Source organism: Euprymna scolopes, chromosome 42 (assembly GCF_053919585.1).
Source record: "Euprymna scolopes isolate OS-2025 chromosome 42, ASM5391958v1, whole genome shotgun sequence".
In the NCBI taxonomy this organism is placed as follows: Eukaryota; Metazoa; Mollusca; class Cephalopoda; order Sepiida; family Sepiolidae; genus Euprymna; species Euprymna scolopes.
The window spans coordinates 30557015-30573310 of record NC_136523.1 but is presented as its reverse complement, the minus strand read 5'-3'; the positions used below and the strand labels follow the sequence as shown (position 1 = coordinate 30573310).

General features: G+C 35.5%; 2 protein-coding genes across 6 annotated transcripts in view; both read right to left on the bottom strand.

Annotated features, from left to right (window-relative positions):
- LOC145266986 (histone-lysine N-methyltransferase NSD2-like) overlaps positions 1-16296 on the bottom strand; it is a 136816-nt gene that overhangs the window by 104422 nt on the left and 16098 nt on the right. For 2 of the 5 annotated variants that reach the window (XM_080122830.1, XM_080122834.1), the window contains exon 1: positions 2556-3218. The exons of the other annotated variants lie outside the window; for them this stretch is intronic. The gene's annotated coding sequence lies outside the window, so the exon portion shown is untranslated. Of the gene's footprint in view, positions 1-2555; positions 3219-16296 lie in introns of those variants that run through there. 5 annotated transcript variants of the gene reach the window in all.
- Positions 11640-11984, bottom strand: LOC145267151 (uncharacterized). The gene has a single exon (XM_080123198.1). It carries the CDS (start codon positions 11982-11984, stop codon positions 11640-11642), a length of 345 nt encoding a protein of 114 aa, XP_079979324.1.

Genomic DNA, 16296 nt, shown 5'->3' with positions numbered 1-16296 from the left:
GAAAAAATGCCACAGAAACATATAGAATGCTTTTGGACCATCTTGCATGAATCGAGCATCAGTTTTTGAGTGGCAGAAGGGATTCAAGGAAGGCAGTTAGTCTGTGAGGGATTATGAGAGGTGTGGGAGGAATAAAGATGTGGAAATAAAGATTCGCAAGGAACTAAAGATGCGGAAGATTTGTGCTAAGTTTGTCCCAAGGGTGCACAGAGAAGATCAGAAAGAAAGACGTCGTCATAAAAGCAGAGAGATATCCGAGCTGATCAATTCAGATCTCGCAGTTCTTGATGCTCTGGTAACCTGCAATGAAAGCTGGATCTACTGTTATGACCCCAAGATAGAGTTCCCAATGGAAGCATGCTGGCTCTCCCAGACCCAAGAAGGCCAAACAAAGCAAATCTACCTAGAAATTTATGATGACCCCCTTTTTTTACAGCACTAGGTTGCCATTGGACAGACAATCAACAATGAATATTATGTTGCGGCTTTAAGGGAGTTTAGAAGAGATTTTGTTGGAAGAGGCCAGGCCGCCAGGACTCTTCAAATCGGATTAGTGACATTGCAGCCAGGAGAGATTATTTTGAAAGGAACTAGAGTTTCATGTGTGTACTAACAATAAAAAGTGCCAATACAAAAAATGTCTGGAAACTTATTTAAGGTACTAAATAGTTTTGTTTAGGAATATTGCTTTATTTTATAAATAAATATTTAGCAAGTTAGAAATATAAGAATATTAATGTTATCTACATTTTTTTTGTACTAACAGACCGAAAAGCCACTCTAAGAGAATTGATGTGTTTGTCGGATGGATGGTGAGACAATCCCTTGAGGATTTAAGATGAGGGTTGAAACTGTTCAGAATTTAATTATTTAAGAGGGTGGCTCGACAAGAATTTGTTTATATTGGACTTGAAAACGCCTAAACTAGGAAGCAGATCAGTGATATCGTGTTTACACACAGGTAGTTCTTGGAAAGAAACTTTGATCGTGTAAATTTTGCTTAGTTTTAGGTTCACAAAAGGAGAAAGGAAAGTTATTTACAGTGGTTGCAGAACTAGGCAATTTTTCTCATGGGATGTCTTAAACACGAGAATCATAGATTGGAGCTCGATCGAGCAATATTCCTGAACAAAACTACCATAAAAATAACGAAAGAGGTTAGCAACCTTTTTCTGCGAGAATAAATATTAAAGCGTTTCATATTTACAACAATGCAATGTTTATTTAAAAGTTTGCTTCAAATATTTAAATAAAGAACTTTTGCGAATCGATAGCGAGCTGGAGAATCGATCTTGGTTTATATATAATCGTGTCAATAACAGTGAAAGGAAAAACGAAAACAGGTTAAAAAAAAAAAAAATTATAACATGGAAGACAAATTTAAACTCGGTAAAAACATCGCGATTGGATATGCTTGTTTTTATTTTTATTTACAATAAAATAAAATAAAAAAGTAATTATAACGAAAATGGCGACGACCCCCCCTCCCCTCCTCTCGCGGAAGTGGGAAATCTGAAAATAATTTTGAAGCCTTTAACTTGACAGAAAATAATTTCTCGTCAATACTCGGAACAGACTTCATTAGAACTAATATCATGTGGATGCTGATTATTTAGAAGTACCGTAATTTTTTAATAGAATAATTGATACTTATGCAGCATACTGATCGTAATAAAATAGCGGGTTTATTTAGAAATCCAGTCTTAACATAGCGAGGGGAGGGTGCTTTATAACTATTCTGTACTTCTACCTAACAATTTAATAAACAAAAGAGACCGCAAAAATTCAATTTAACTTGAAAGCACGATCTGCATAGTCAATAATTATAATCAGAAATTTATTTCCGCCGGATTAAAAGCTTCAAAACTAATTTCGAATTTCCTACTTCCACGAAAGAAACACCTTTTTTTTTAATAATAATAATAAACAAAATGTGCCCGAAAACGATGTTTATAGCAGTAAATTTGAAAGTGCTTTTAAATACTTTAACCTGACGAATCATGTGATCTGGCTAGAATTAAAATTTTAAAAACAAAAGTCTAGTACTATGGTTCAATTTTCATTTATAAACGAAAGAAAAGGGTTATTTTTTTCACCGGAGCCACTATTCTATTAAAGAACAGCTTGCTTCACACAAAGAAAAAAGGTTGTCAGCAATCGTTTTGGCTGTTTGCTAGAACAGAGTCTAGAAATACTGGGAAATATATTTGAAAAGCACGCATAAACCATGATACTAGACTTTAGTCTAGCAAACTTTCGAATTGGCATTTTAAAGACTTCAAAATCATTTTCGATCTGCCCAGTTAAAGGGTTTTAAATCATTTTCGAATTTCCCACGGAAAACATCGTTGTCGGGCATGTTTATTTTCATTGTTATTAGAAAAAGACGAATATAAAAAAAAAAATGGCGGAAATTCTGATGAGAATTATTCACATTAAAAATTACTTTTCGACAGGTTTAAAAGCTCCAAAATCACTCTTTAAATTTCCAGTTTAAAAAATATAAATAAATAAAATCATTTTAAAAAAAATGAATAAAAATAAAGTTTTCTTACTGGAAGTTGTTCGATCTTTTCGATAATCCATTTCATGCCTTAATTGACATGTTTTGTTTGTTTTCGGTCAATTTATAAACCAAAAGTAACGAGATAAAACTAGAGGGTCCTTTTTTCTCCCCTTTTAACGTACCAAAACAAAAAACAAAAAAAAAAATATAGATTTTGGTCCCTATTCTTTTTTTAATACTGATGAGAGGAAGAAAAGTGCCTTGTACCAAGTCGGTTCAGCATTACCTTCACCGCCTGGAGGGGGGGGGGGGCGATTTTATGGCGGGAGATTCACGAACGAATGAGAAAAGAAAGGAAAAAAAAAGAAAACCCCACTGGCTACGATGTTGAACCGAACGCATGTGTAGTTAAAAAGATGAACGTTCAGCAAATACAGAAATAATTATTCAATAACAGTTATTATAAAGAAATGTGACAGACTAAGAAAGTAATAAGATAAATTCGGCTATCTTGAAGCGGTTGGTTCCCAAAGAAACTACCATATTTTATCGGCTAATTTTGTCTTTTTTTTTCTTCCGCAGGGCGCAGCACTTGACCAGTCAAATTAATCCATTATGCAAGAAATAATTGGAGAAAAGTTTTTCTGGTACATTTGAACTTTCTCAACTAGAGCAATTTCAGGTACTGAGTGATTCAGTTTTTGAACCGAACAAAACAGATTTTGCCTACGCAAAAGAAGCGCTTCGCTTCGGCATCTGTCGGCTCTTTACGTAATCAGTCGGAAAAATCTGAAATCCTGTTTTGTCTAGTTCAAACACTGGACCACGGACCAGTGCTTAATTTTATTTAGGATAATTTGGGTTCATAGCCCATTACTACGGTGTTACATTATTTTCTTTACTTTAAAAAATATGACAGTAACAATAAAAATTGGGGGGGGGGGGATATAAAACGCCGAAATGAAAACTACGCCTGAAAATTATAGTCGCCATCTTTATAAACAAGTCGAGACATAGGCTAGCTAAGAAAGATAAATCAAGTTCATCTAGTTCATTTGGCTTTTTGGCTAGGACTAAAAAGTAGTACCTGTTCTGACTTTGATCAAAATAAAAGAAATCTTTCTCGACTGGGCCAATTTTTTTTTTTTTTTTTTTTTTTTCCAATCCAGAGTTTCCCTTTTTGTGGGAAGCTTAATTTTTGTCCCATTAAAAACCAACTTTGTTCTCGTGGGGATGCAAGTAAAAAGGAACAATCGTTCGTCCATAGCTAGTTTTTCTAACGGCGACTAATTTTGTTCAGGCGAGTTTCTATTTTGTCGTTTTAAGTGTACGCCGAAACTTTATACGACTGATAAAAATACAGAATGGTTGACATTCGATAATTCGAAAGCATGGAGAGACGAAAAAGGAACGACCCAAAATTACATGTTCATCAATGTTTCGTTTTTATTTCAAGGCCTTCTCAGGATGATTGATTTGAAGAAATAAAATACCAGTAGCATCCAAAGTGTGCATAGCGTTCATAGCATAGAAACATCCATCTCGCATCACAAACACAACAAATCTGTTTTCAAATGTTGTACTGGTATTAGGTACAGCAAAAATGGCCGAAAAATTAGGGGAACGTAATTTTGAAAGCCATTTTATGATATATTTTTTGTAGTTCTTTGAGAGTACTTTTTGATTATATTTGAAACATTAAAGATTAAAGCTAATTTCCAAAGGGGGGAAAATATTTGTATACGTGAAAAAAAGTTATGGAAAATGTTTTCACGGCAAGCTAACTAAATGAGCTAAATTTTGAAGTTAAATAAATTTATTGTAAAAATCCTTTGAAAGATAAATATTAGTGTTTGGGTCTATTTCAAAGATAATTAGTAAAATAAAGTCCTAAGTTATTGAATTAAACAACAACAACAAAAAAAAAACACCTTGTTTGTACAGAAAATAGTTTAAATTAGCTCTCAAAAGTGAGAGATTCTTGCTTCGTTCAACCGAAAGAAAAAGTCCTCGCCTAATGGATTATACACAAACACAAAATTTCAGACAGTCGAAAGGCTGTCTGAAAATAACGTCAGGTATTAGGTTGGTGCAAAAACAATATTTCGTTTTCTCACATGTTACTTTTATATATGATTTCTGAATTAATTCATTGATATATATAGCCATGCTGTATATAATTTTGAAGCATGTTTTTTGCTCTATCGCATTGTGTTATTTGTTACCGTTCTCAATCTCTTCATTCATTTTTTTTTTTTTTTTTTTTGCAGGCTTTTCGACAGCATGAACAAAATTCAAATCCGAACGATTTTCTTGTTTAATTCAAACTAGGCCAAAAAGCTGTCGAGACAGCTTGTGATATCAATGAAGCGTTTGGCTCAGGAACCACTAACGAACGTGTGACACGCCATACGGTTTCCGTTCTGCTAGATCTACAGCAGATGTGCTTAGTTATATCTCATAGGATTAGTGAATCTCTCGATGGCGGTTACCTTTCTAGGACAATTGCTCTTGACATATCAAAGGCCTTTGATAGAGTATGGCATAAAGGTTTACTTCACAAGATCTCCAGCTAAGGTATAGCTGGAAATGTCTTCTTAATTATTAAATCATTTCTCTCTGATAGGTTCATAAGAGTGGTGGTTGATGAGCAGAAATCAGAAGCTCTTAGTATTAATGCTAGAGTCCCTCAGGGGTCCATCCTGAGCCCAACTCTTTTCCTGATCTATATTAATGATCTTCCAAATCACATCCTTACATCATTTGTAAATATCTATGGGGAAAGAGGTGGCTTGTTACTTTTAATGCATCTAAAACCAAGCTTTTATCTTTACATCATCAACGTTCTGATCTCCATCTGGCATCAATTGAAATGAATGACTCTCGTCTTGGGGAGGCCTCATGTTTTGACAAGCTTCTGGGCTGGACCTTTACTCCTGATCTTAAACGGAACACATACATTAAATCTGTTGCCAAGGCCGCTGGGAAAATGGTGGGATCCTTGTATCAATCCAGTAGATATCTCACTGCTGATGCAATTCTCTATCTATATAAGAGCCAGGTACGTCCAAGGATGGAGTACTGTTGCCACATCTGGGCAGGAGCTGCTAGAAAGGACTTATCCTGCCTTGATAGAGTTCAAAATAGACTTCGTAGCCTTGTGGGGGATGTCCTTTTCTCTTCCCTGCAACCTCTTTCTCACAGAAGAGATGTTGTGAGTTTGTCTCTGCTTTATCGTTATTTTCATGGCAGGTGCTCAGCTGAGCTCCATTCTATGATCCCCCTCCGCCAAACTTTCACAAGAAACACCAGTCTAGCAGAAAACACTATTACTAGTTTCCCTCACTCTTTATTTGTGCCTAAACCTAAGCGTAGATTCCATGAGCAAAGCAAAAACGACCCATTTCTCAAGTGAATTGTGACATGTGATGAGAAGTGGGTCCTCTACAACAACCGGCGATGTTCGGCACAAGGGTTGGATACTGGAGAAGCTCCACATCACTTCCCAAAGCCGAAATTGCACCAAAAAAAAAAAAAAAAAAAAAAAAGGTTATGGTAATTGGTGATCTGTGGCTGGTCTCACAGCTCCTTGAATTCAGGCAAAACGATTATACGGCTGAGAAGTACTGCTGACAAATTAAAGAAATGTACCAGAAGCTCCAACGTACGTGGCTGAGATTGGTCAATATGAAGGGACCAATTCAGAAGCTGAACGAATTGGGTAACGAGACTGCCTTATCTGCCATATTCACCAGACCTCTCACCCACCGATTATCACTTTTTCAAGCATTGTGACAACTTCCTGCGTGAAAAATGCTTCAAAAGCCAAGATGATGCTGAATCGACCATCAATGACTTCAGTGCTTCCAGAACTATGGATTTTTTATGCTAATGGGATAAACTTGTTTCTCGTTGGCAAAAATGTGTCCATTCCAATAGTTCTTATTTCGATTAATAAAGTCTATTATGAAAGGAGTTATGCACCAACCTAATAGTTTTAAAGGAAGTAGGGGTGCTGTTTTTCTTTTTTTCTCTCTCTCTCTCTCTCTCTCAGTCGTGTCTCTGTACATTCCTATCATGAGCGTTTGTCTAATTTTTACCATTTTTTAGTTTAATTATTTTTCAAGATTACATAAAAATTATGTTACGCCGAAAGTTTCACATTCATTCAAGCAAGGAATATATTAGAATCTTGCATATAAAAATTATGTGAAACCTGTAATTAAAAAAAAAAGTAGAAATATCTTTTGAAATAATAATTTTTTTGTGTGAAAATATTAAAAAAAAAAACAATGCTTAATGCAATAATATCGGTAGCTGGAGAAATTAATTTTTCTTGAAGTTTTATCAAATTCATTAGTACAGACTTTAGGAGCTTTTTTTCGTAATGTTCCTGTAAAAATTCAATTTTTTTTTTTAATTGTTACAAGGCTTTATTTTCATAAAAAAGCAAAAATAAATTCATGCATTTTTTTTTTTTTTACAACTGAAAACCATAACTTTAGCAAACATATTTTTTGTTTAAACAAAATAATACATTTCCACTAAGATTTAAGTGAAAATAATGTGTTCATTATATTATGTGATCATTATTTGATAAATACTGAAAATTTCATTAAAATGGGTTAGTTTCCTGATTTTTGGTGAATTTTTAAGTAAAGGGAGGGGTCAATATGTTTATACATTTTGAGTATCAGCATTCATTTTGTACATACCTAACTGGTATTATATTTCTTTAAATCAATCACCCGAAGGAAGTCTTGAAATAAAGACAAAATGTTAATGAACATGTAAACATAATTTTGGTTTGTTCATTTTCATCTCTCCGTCACAAAGTATTATTCCTATAATTTTCATATATATATTTGCCCAAAACCTCTGGCTTTGATGGAGGGGAGACTAAAACTTGCTATGGTTGCAAATGATCTGAAATAACAGCAAAACTAGGAAAACAAATGACTATGATTGAAACATTTTATGGTTGTAAAAAAGTGCCAAAAACAGGCTCTGGATAAGGGATGATCCCCTTAAGGACAAATGTCACATAGCCCACTATATAATTCAGGTCATTACCTTTCCAACAAGCCATCATGTTAAATTCTGATCAAGAGAACTTATAAAATTTCCAAAAAAGATGGTATATATATATATATATATATACTTGTAGCCAAACTGAAAATCAAAATCCTCAAATCTTTGGTTCTTTGGGACGAGACTACATGAAAATTTGTAGACTTTTTGAAGATTATAATACTCTTCTACGGTTAAAATATTATGACAATTGGTAAAAAAAGAAGCTATATTTTCAAACTAATAAAATATGCCCAAATTTGCCTACATTTTTATATATAGTGTCCTGGCAAGCCAGCTTTAGTTTTGCTGCTTTGGGATGAATTTTGCTTAGAGTTTGTTTTTGTTTTTGCTTGATTGTCTTCCCTGTGGCCTTACCAGGCCACTAATATATATATATATATATTATATATATATATATATATATATATATATATATATATATATATATATATATAGATAGATAGTCATCCACATACAGTACTGTTTCGCTGTTTCACAGCTCATCAGTGCGGCTAGACAGGCAACTACCTCAAGCCAGGATTGAAACCCGACCGTTTGTACGGCAGTCAAGGCTCCTAACCATTACGCTATTGGCGGCTGCTTGAACGAGTAGTGAGTTTAACGATGTTTTGATATCGTTCGAAATACCTCCGCTCGATTTGTTTACACAAAGAGCGTCGCTTATATGCTAATGGTAATTCGTGTTTCACTTCTCAATATGCTCAACTCAAGGTGAGGAGCACTATAGTCATCCACATACAGTACTGATATATATGCTACAAATAGGAAGATCTGACGTTGCCTGGGATTGAATGAGGATCTATGAATGTTTCACACTTCCATATTGTTATTGTTATCGACATTGGTGAAATCGGCCATTTTTCAATCAAATCGATTCATTGCCTGCTCTAGTTAGAGACCCATCACGGTGCACCTGAACGAAGCTTCACATGCTTCCCTGTAGTGACTTAGTCCACAATACATTTTATTCTACATTGTAGAGAACCTATTGTTGATTTTATAAAATTATTTTTTATATACAATAGCTTTCAAATAAGCTTAAAATGCAAAACTCAAGTATCATGCTTCAATTGTGCTCTAAAGAAAAACATTCATTTCGAACACGCCCGCCATATCAAAGAACCTACTGTTGATTTTATATACCTTGCCTTACTATTTGTGTGGTGATAATGGCTGGAATTTAAGTTTAAAATGAAAAAGTAAAGTATCATGGTACAATTGTGTTTTAAAGAGAAACATTAATTTTGAATTTGCGCCTGTCATATCAAAGAAACTACTCTTGATTTTATATATCAGGCCTTTCGGCTTGTGTGGTAATAGAAATTCTCAAATGTACTTGTGATCTAGTCTGTATAAGGTGTTAAGTTAGGTCAAAATCGCGTGTTCCTTTTTTCACCATATTATTTTGATTATCAATTATTGATACTTATCAAAGACATTTTGATACAAAACCTATCTAAGAACACTGCTGGGGACATAAAGTACCTTTGTATGAAATTTTATAAAAATTGGTCCAGCTGTTTTCGAGCTCATAAGGAACAAACTCACACAAAGTTCCTTTTATATATAATAGTAGAGAGAGAGAGAGAGAGAGAGAGAGAGAGAGAGAGAGAGAGAGAGAGAGAGAAAGGAACAAACCGAGTTATGTGTTCATCAACGTTTCGTCTTTATTTCGAGACTTCCTCTGGAGGAATGAGATTAAGAAAATAAAAGCACCAGTACAAACATTTGAAACTTTTTCATGTGCAATATGTGACACTGTTCTTTTTCAGAAACAGAAAAAGACAGGAATTCAAAAAAGGAGGGGAGCTTGTGTTGTTAAAGACAGGAAGATTTTTAATGACATCATATAGTCATTAATATGTTTTTAAAAGATATAAACAGTTAATATTCTTTCTTTCAAAACCTTGCAATATCCCACATATTTCATATCCAATGCTAAGTGAAAAGCCACACAAATATTTTCCAGGATAAATAAACTAAAATCATATGCACCAGACTGTTCTCTCATAAACAGAGATATTTTTTTACCTACACACACCAATAATACAATAATTTGCAACAGACTAAACAAACTAGGAATTCTAATCATACAAACCACATCACAAACTTTAATACAAATATTAAATACAACAAAACATCTCCAAAACAAACCAGTTTTCAATGCAGGCATATACACTATTCCTTGCCAAAATTGCTATCATAAATACGTTGGTGAAACCCAGCGTAAATTAGAAAAAAGTCTCATTAAACATAAAAGAGTTATAAGAAATAGCAATTTTTTAAGAGCATTATTCTCTCATTCATTGCAGCATAATCATACCTTTGACTTTAAACAAGCAAAAATAGTTAAATTTATTTACAAATAAACCGTGATAGAGACTTCTTGAATCAGCCCTTGTCGCAAATTCAAGCACTATTAAACAACGTAGCAGTTTCTATAATGTAGTGCCATTAATAAGTAAACTTTTATTAAAAGAACATAATTTAATTGTAGACACAGGTTAACCCTCTCACACCATGGAAACACCTAAAATAATTAATACATATAATCTCAATCAATAAAAACTGATTTCATTTCTGTTACACACCTATATTTGAATTTTAAGACATTTTTTCCAGAAAGAATATTAACTGCATCCATATCTTTTAAAAACATATTAACCACCATATAACGTTATTAAAAATCTCTCTTTCTTTAACAACGCAAACTCCCCTCTTTTTTGAATTTCCAGCGTCTTTTTCCGTTTCTGAAATAGAACAGCGTCACTTTGCACATAAAATTTTTTCAAATATTTGTACTGCTGTTTTTGTTTTCTTAATCTCATTCATTCAGACGAGGTCTCGAAATAAAGACGAAACGTTGATGAACACATAACTCAGTTTGTTCCTTTATATTTCTCTATTTTGTCAGAATACTATTTCCATTATTCTCATTATATATATAAGTAGCAGGTGGCCTTGGGATCGATTTTCTGCATTTAGTTGACTGAAGAGCACTTGTTATGGCAGTCCTACATGAGAGTCATATGGCCAGACCATCTCAGTTGATGTTTCATGATCAAGGCCCCAATGCTGGTGACATTAACTTGCTCGAGGACAATTATGTTGGACACATAATTGTTCCACTTAATCTGCATAATGGTCTGCAGTTTTTTCTGGTAGAATTGTTTGAGATTTTTAAGGTCTTTACTGTAGATGGTCCAGGTCTCGCATGTATATAATAGGGAAGAGACAATTATGGCATTGTATACCATAACCTTTGTCTGGATGGTTAGATTCTTGTTCTTGAAGACCCTGGTAGACAGTCTTCCAAAAGTGGTGTGGCCTGCCTATAATCGGTTTTCGATTTCTTTCGAGCAGTTAGCTTGAGTGGAAAAAATGTGCCCAGGTATGGGAAGTGCTCGATGCATTCTATGGTGGTGCCATCCATGATGATGTTTAAGTTTGGCACAACTTCCCCTGGCGGTGATTGGTCAGTATTTTGGTCTTGGTCCTGTTAACTGTTAGAACAAAGCATGAGTACGGAGCATGAAAATTGTTCAGACTACTGGAGTTCATCTGGGGATTGGGCGTTTTCGTCTGCATATTGCAGTTCCGTCACTTTGATGGTGTTGGTCATTCATCTTGATTTGAATCTGGCCAGTTTGAAAATTCCTCCATCAAACCTGAACTTGATATCTATCCTGGGGTTGTTTTGGAAGACTTTGAATATCATGCCCAAAAGATAGGAGAACAGTGTCGGTGCCAGCACACAGCCTTGTTTAAGCCTGCAAGTGATCGACATCACTTAGCTGATATCTCGCCGTGCAGGGCTTGGATCATGTCCACAAATGGTTCAGGGACTCCAAACTGATCTAGGACTGACCACATTGCTGTTCTTGGAACACTGTCATAAGCTTTCTCAAAGTTGTAGAATATTAGGAATATGGGTTTTTGTTGTTCTTTTTATTTTTCCTGTAGTTGGCACGGACAGAAAATCATGTCAATGGTTCCTCTAGATGGGCGGAAACCAAATTGGGATTCAGGCAGGATATCTTCAGCTATGTTCTGTAGTCAGTTTAAAAGTATACGGGCCAGAATCTTTCCTGCTATTAATAGTAGCGAAATCTCTATAATTCCCACATTTTCTTCTATTTTCCTTTTTGAAGATGGTAACAAGGAGAGCAACTTTCCAGTTACTGGGGACCTGTTTTTCCTCCCATGCTTTTAATATGAGAAAGTGGACACATGTCTTCACAGGGAGACTCCCTTCTGTGAGGAGCTCTGTAGAGATGTTGTCGGGTCCGGCAGCTTTCCCTTGGCGCATTTGTTTTAGTGCTATACTGAACTCTTCGAAGGTTGGCGGAAGAGACATCCATAGGTGGGGTGGATGCTGTGGCATGTTACTGAGGAAGTCCAGATGAGCTGAGGATGAGGAGTTTCTATTGAGTAGGGTGTTGAAGTGTCCAATCCACCTGTTCTGTATTTCACTTTCTTCTGTCAGGATGGTGTTGGTTGCTAACAAGAGAGTCCCTGCAGCAGAGCGTTTTGGTCCAAAGATTTTCTTAGTACCAGCAAAAAAGTTTCTAAGGTTGTCTGCGAAGTTTGCAGGTCTTTGGCAGTTTGTTGACACCACTCGTTTTGTATTTCCTGAAGCCTCAATTGGCACAGACTCTTTGTTTGAGTATACTTAGCTCTTTTTGTATGGTTATTTTGATCTTGTGTCCATAGGCTATTCAAGCTTTTCTTTTTTATCGATGAGATTTTATTATATCATTGTTTTTGTTGAACCAATCCTGGTGTTCTTTGCTTTGATAGCCAAATATTGTCCTTGCAGCTTTGTTGATGGCATTTCAGATGTTGGTCCATCCTGCGTCGAGTGATGGGCTTGAAGCTGGCAGGTTCTGTTGGACTGCTTTTTGGAAAGCATGTGACGTTTCTTGATCTTTAAGTTTGTCCGTATCACATTTCTGTCAGGTTTCATTTTGCTGGTTGTTACGTGGCTTCTTTTTTATTGTTAATTTAGGCTTTGTTATTAAGAGTCGGTGGTCTGTCCAACAATCGTCGGCTCCCGGCATGCACCTAATGATCAAAACTTCATTTTTTCAAATTTTTTTTTCTTCAGTTTTTGTATTACTATGACATAGTCCAAGACATGCCAGTGTTTTGATCTTGGGTGCTTCCAGGTGGTCTTCTTGCAGGTTGGTAGTCTAAATTTGGTGTTTGTGCTGAACAGAAACTGTTCACCGCAGAGGCCTAGGAGGAGGAGACCATTGTCATTACAGTTTCCCACTCCGTGTCTGCTTATAATGTTATGCCAGAGCTTGTACTATATATATATATATATATATGGTAAAACTGGTAATTAGTAAAAACCTAAATAGAGTGCTCAATACTATTGTAGAGCAAATATGTGTTTTATTTTTTTATTACCGTTTTTATCTGTTTGGTTACATATGTTTCAGATGTTGGAACATGTTTACAATCCAACAGCCTCGTCGGACCATACAGAAATAGTTGTTAGTATTAGGGAGAAGTGTTTTAGAAGAAATATGGGGGGGGGGGATAATAAGTGGGAGGGAGACAGGTATTAGCAATATTTCAGTTTTGAAGTTTAAAATACATTAGATTGTATTTTGTGTGTGGGGGGTAGCAGATTCAGGTAGGCGTGGGTGGAGATATATGGATATAGGGAGGGGGAGATGGAGAGAGGATGGTAAAGAAAAAAGAGAGGGGGTAAGGAAATGGAGGGGAGGAGGAGTTTCAATTTTTAGGTTTTAAATTTTGACTGCTTTTTGCTTGTTCAGCAAGCTATATTAAGTAGATGAGAGAGAGGGGGGAAGGATTAGTGTAGATGTCATGTTTTTGACAAGTACAGGGTTCCATTTAAAATTTTCAGTCGCAAAAGGTCGACTTGTTCATTTCAGTTTACAATGTTTTTTGTTTTTAAGAATTAATACATACGCCAACGCACGCGCAAATACGCATACATACACATGTAAATTTCTACACATCCATATACAGACACATACACACCTATATATAAACAATGTATATGCAGACATATATGGATCTTTATATGCAGACATACACACACATACACACAACTCTTATAGACATATACATATATGTATCTATATGTGTCTATGTATTGTTTATATATAGTTGTGTGTGCGTATGTGTCTGTATATGGATGTGTTGAAATGTACATATGTATGTATGCGTATTTGCGCATGCGTTGGCATATGTATTCTTAAAAAAAAAAAAAAACAACCCATTGTAAACTGAAATGAACAAGTCAACCATAGCGACTATGAAAATTTTAAATGGAACCTTGTACTTGTCAAAAACATGACATTTACACTAACCCTCTCCCTCTCTCATCTACTTAATATACCTTGCTGAACAAGCAAAACGCAGTCAAAATTTAAAACCTAATAATTGAAACTCTTCCTCCCCTCTTCTCCTTACCCCCTCTTTTTCCTTTACCATCCTCTTTCCACCCCCACCTCCCTATATCCATATATCTCCACCCACGCCTACCTGAATCTGCTACCCCCCACACACACAATACAATCTAATGTATTTTAAACTTCAAAACTGAAATATTGCTAATACCTGCCTCCCTCCCACTTATTATCTCCTACCCCCCCCCCGTATTTCTTCTAAAACACTTCTTCCTAATACTAACAACCATTTCTGTATGGTCTGACGAGGCTGTTGGAATGTAAACATGATCCAACATCTGAAACAACTGAACAGATAAAACGGTAATAAAAAAATAAAACACACACAAACAATATGATATAAATGCGGGAGTGCTTCAGGGGTCTATCCTGGGACCTCTGTTAATATTCATAAATGACCTCCCTGACAAAATTGCCAGTGAGATGGGTATATATGCTGACGACACCACACTCTATAACAGACACGACAGGAAAACAAATGAACACATATCTAAAGAAATGGCAGAAGCACTAGAGGATGACCTCCGATCTGTAGTGGAATGGAGACATAAATGGATGGTCACATTCAATGCTGCCAAGACTAAACTTGTTTCCTTCAATAATTACAAGAAACCTTCTCTACCACCAATAGCAATGGCCAATGACTCTATCTGAAAGTACATCCTTTAAACTCCTTGGCCTAACGCTCTCAGGAAACATGAGTTGGAACAACTACATCGAGAGTATCGCAGGACCGCTGCGAAGAAGGTAGGTTCTCTCTACCGTGCTAGAAAGATACTAATGCCCGATAGTATCCTATACCTCTATAAGGCCACCATTCGCCCATGTATGGAGTATTGTTGTCATATTTGGGCTGGTGCATCTGCTACTAGTCTCTCGCTCCTAGACAAGGTTCAAAAGAGAGTCGCCAATCTGATAGGTCCTGAACTGTCATCTAAACTTCAGCCCGTCCCATCGATGAAATGTTGCATCCCTCTGCCTTTTCTACAAGTACTTTAACAGTGAATGCTCTGACGAACTGCAAGCACTTGTGCCCCCTCGACATAAATACCCCCGACAAGCAGCTAAATCCCACTCCTTCACAGTAGAGATCCCTAGATGTAAGAGAGCCTTCTACTCCAGTAGTTTCTTCCCCAGGACAGCTAAACTTTGGAATTCACTGCCAGGTCCCTGCTTCCCCAACTGTACTAACATGCAGAAGTTTAAGTGCAATGTGAACCGACATCTTGCTGCCCAACTCCCTACACAGTACCCCTGATGCCTATGTCCCTGATAGTAGCCCCCTACAACAAAGTGGCAATATGCCTTGTTTGTGGTGAAAATGTAACAAAAAACACACACACACACTATATATATATATATATATATATATATATATATATATATATGATAGCTTTCTTCAATGTTGACAGACTATGGATACCCATTGTAAGGGTGTCTGCATGTGGAATTTTTTGGGGGGAAGCAAGAGTTGTACAATCTCCAATCACAACTCTCCTGATTCGGTGCTGTTAAATATAGCAATACACATGAAAAAAATTGAAATAGCTTAAAATATTTTAATATTGGTATCTATAGAAAGAGCTTGATGAGCTAAGAAAAAATCTTTTTAAAAATTTTTTTAAATCTGATTAAAATTAAAGAAGTTATGACTATTTTTGTGCCTCACTCGTTTGGATATTTTTCCCTCTTTAAGACCATATGCGTTTTGTTACATTTTTTACACTACCTTTTCAGTATAAATGCTATATCTTTGTTAAAACAGAAGATTAAGCAATGAAATTTACCATATAAGTGTATTTTTGTGCAAGAAATTAGAATATGCTACTGAAAATCTCCAAAAATTAATGGTTTCCAAATAATCTGCAGTAGATGCATATAAATATGCTGCAATTCCTTAAAAATGACATGTATCCACTAAAAGAAAAGAAGTTAAAGAACTCAAAGCTGAATTGTAATGCATTATATGTATAAATAACTGAAATCGAAATCTAGAACTGTTTAAAAATGAATATATTGCAATATTTCTTTGGTATTATTGTAGATTAATACCTTTGTTAACCCCCCACCCCATCTGACCACCTCTCCAAAATATGCGATTTTACCTTTGTAGGAAATTACATGTGAATACCTTAAAAAACTTTAATGAAAGATAAACAAGTATTATTTTAGAATTTAATGTAAAATGATTTCCCATTTTGAGCCATTCTAGCGTTTTAGGACAGTTAACCATTTTTTTTTTTCTAT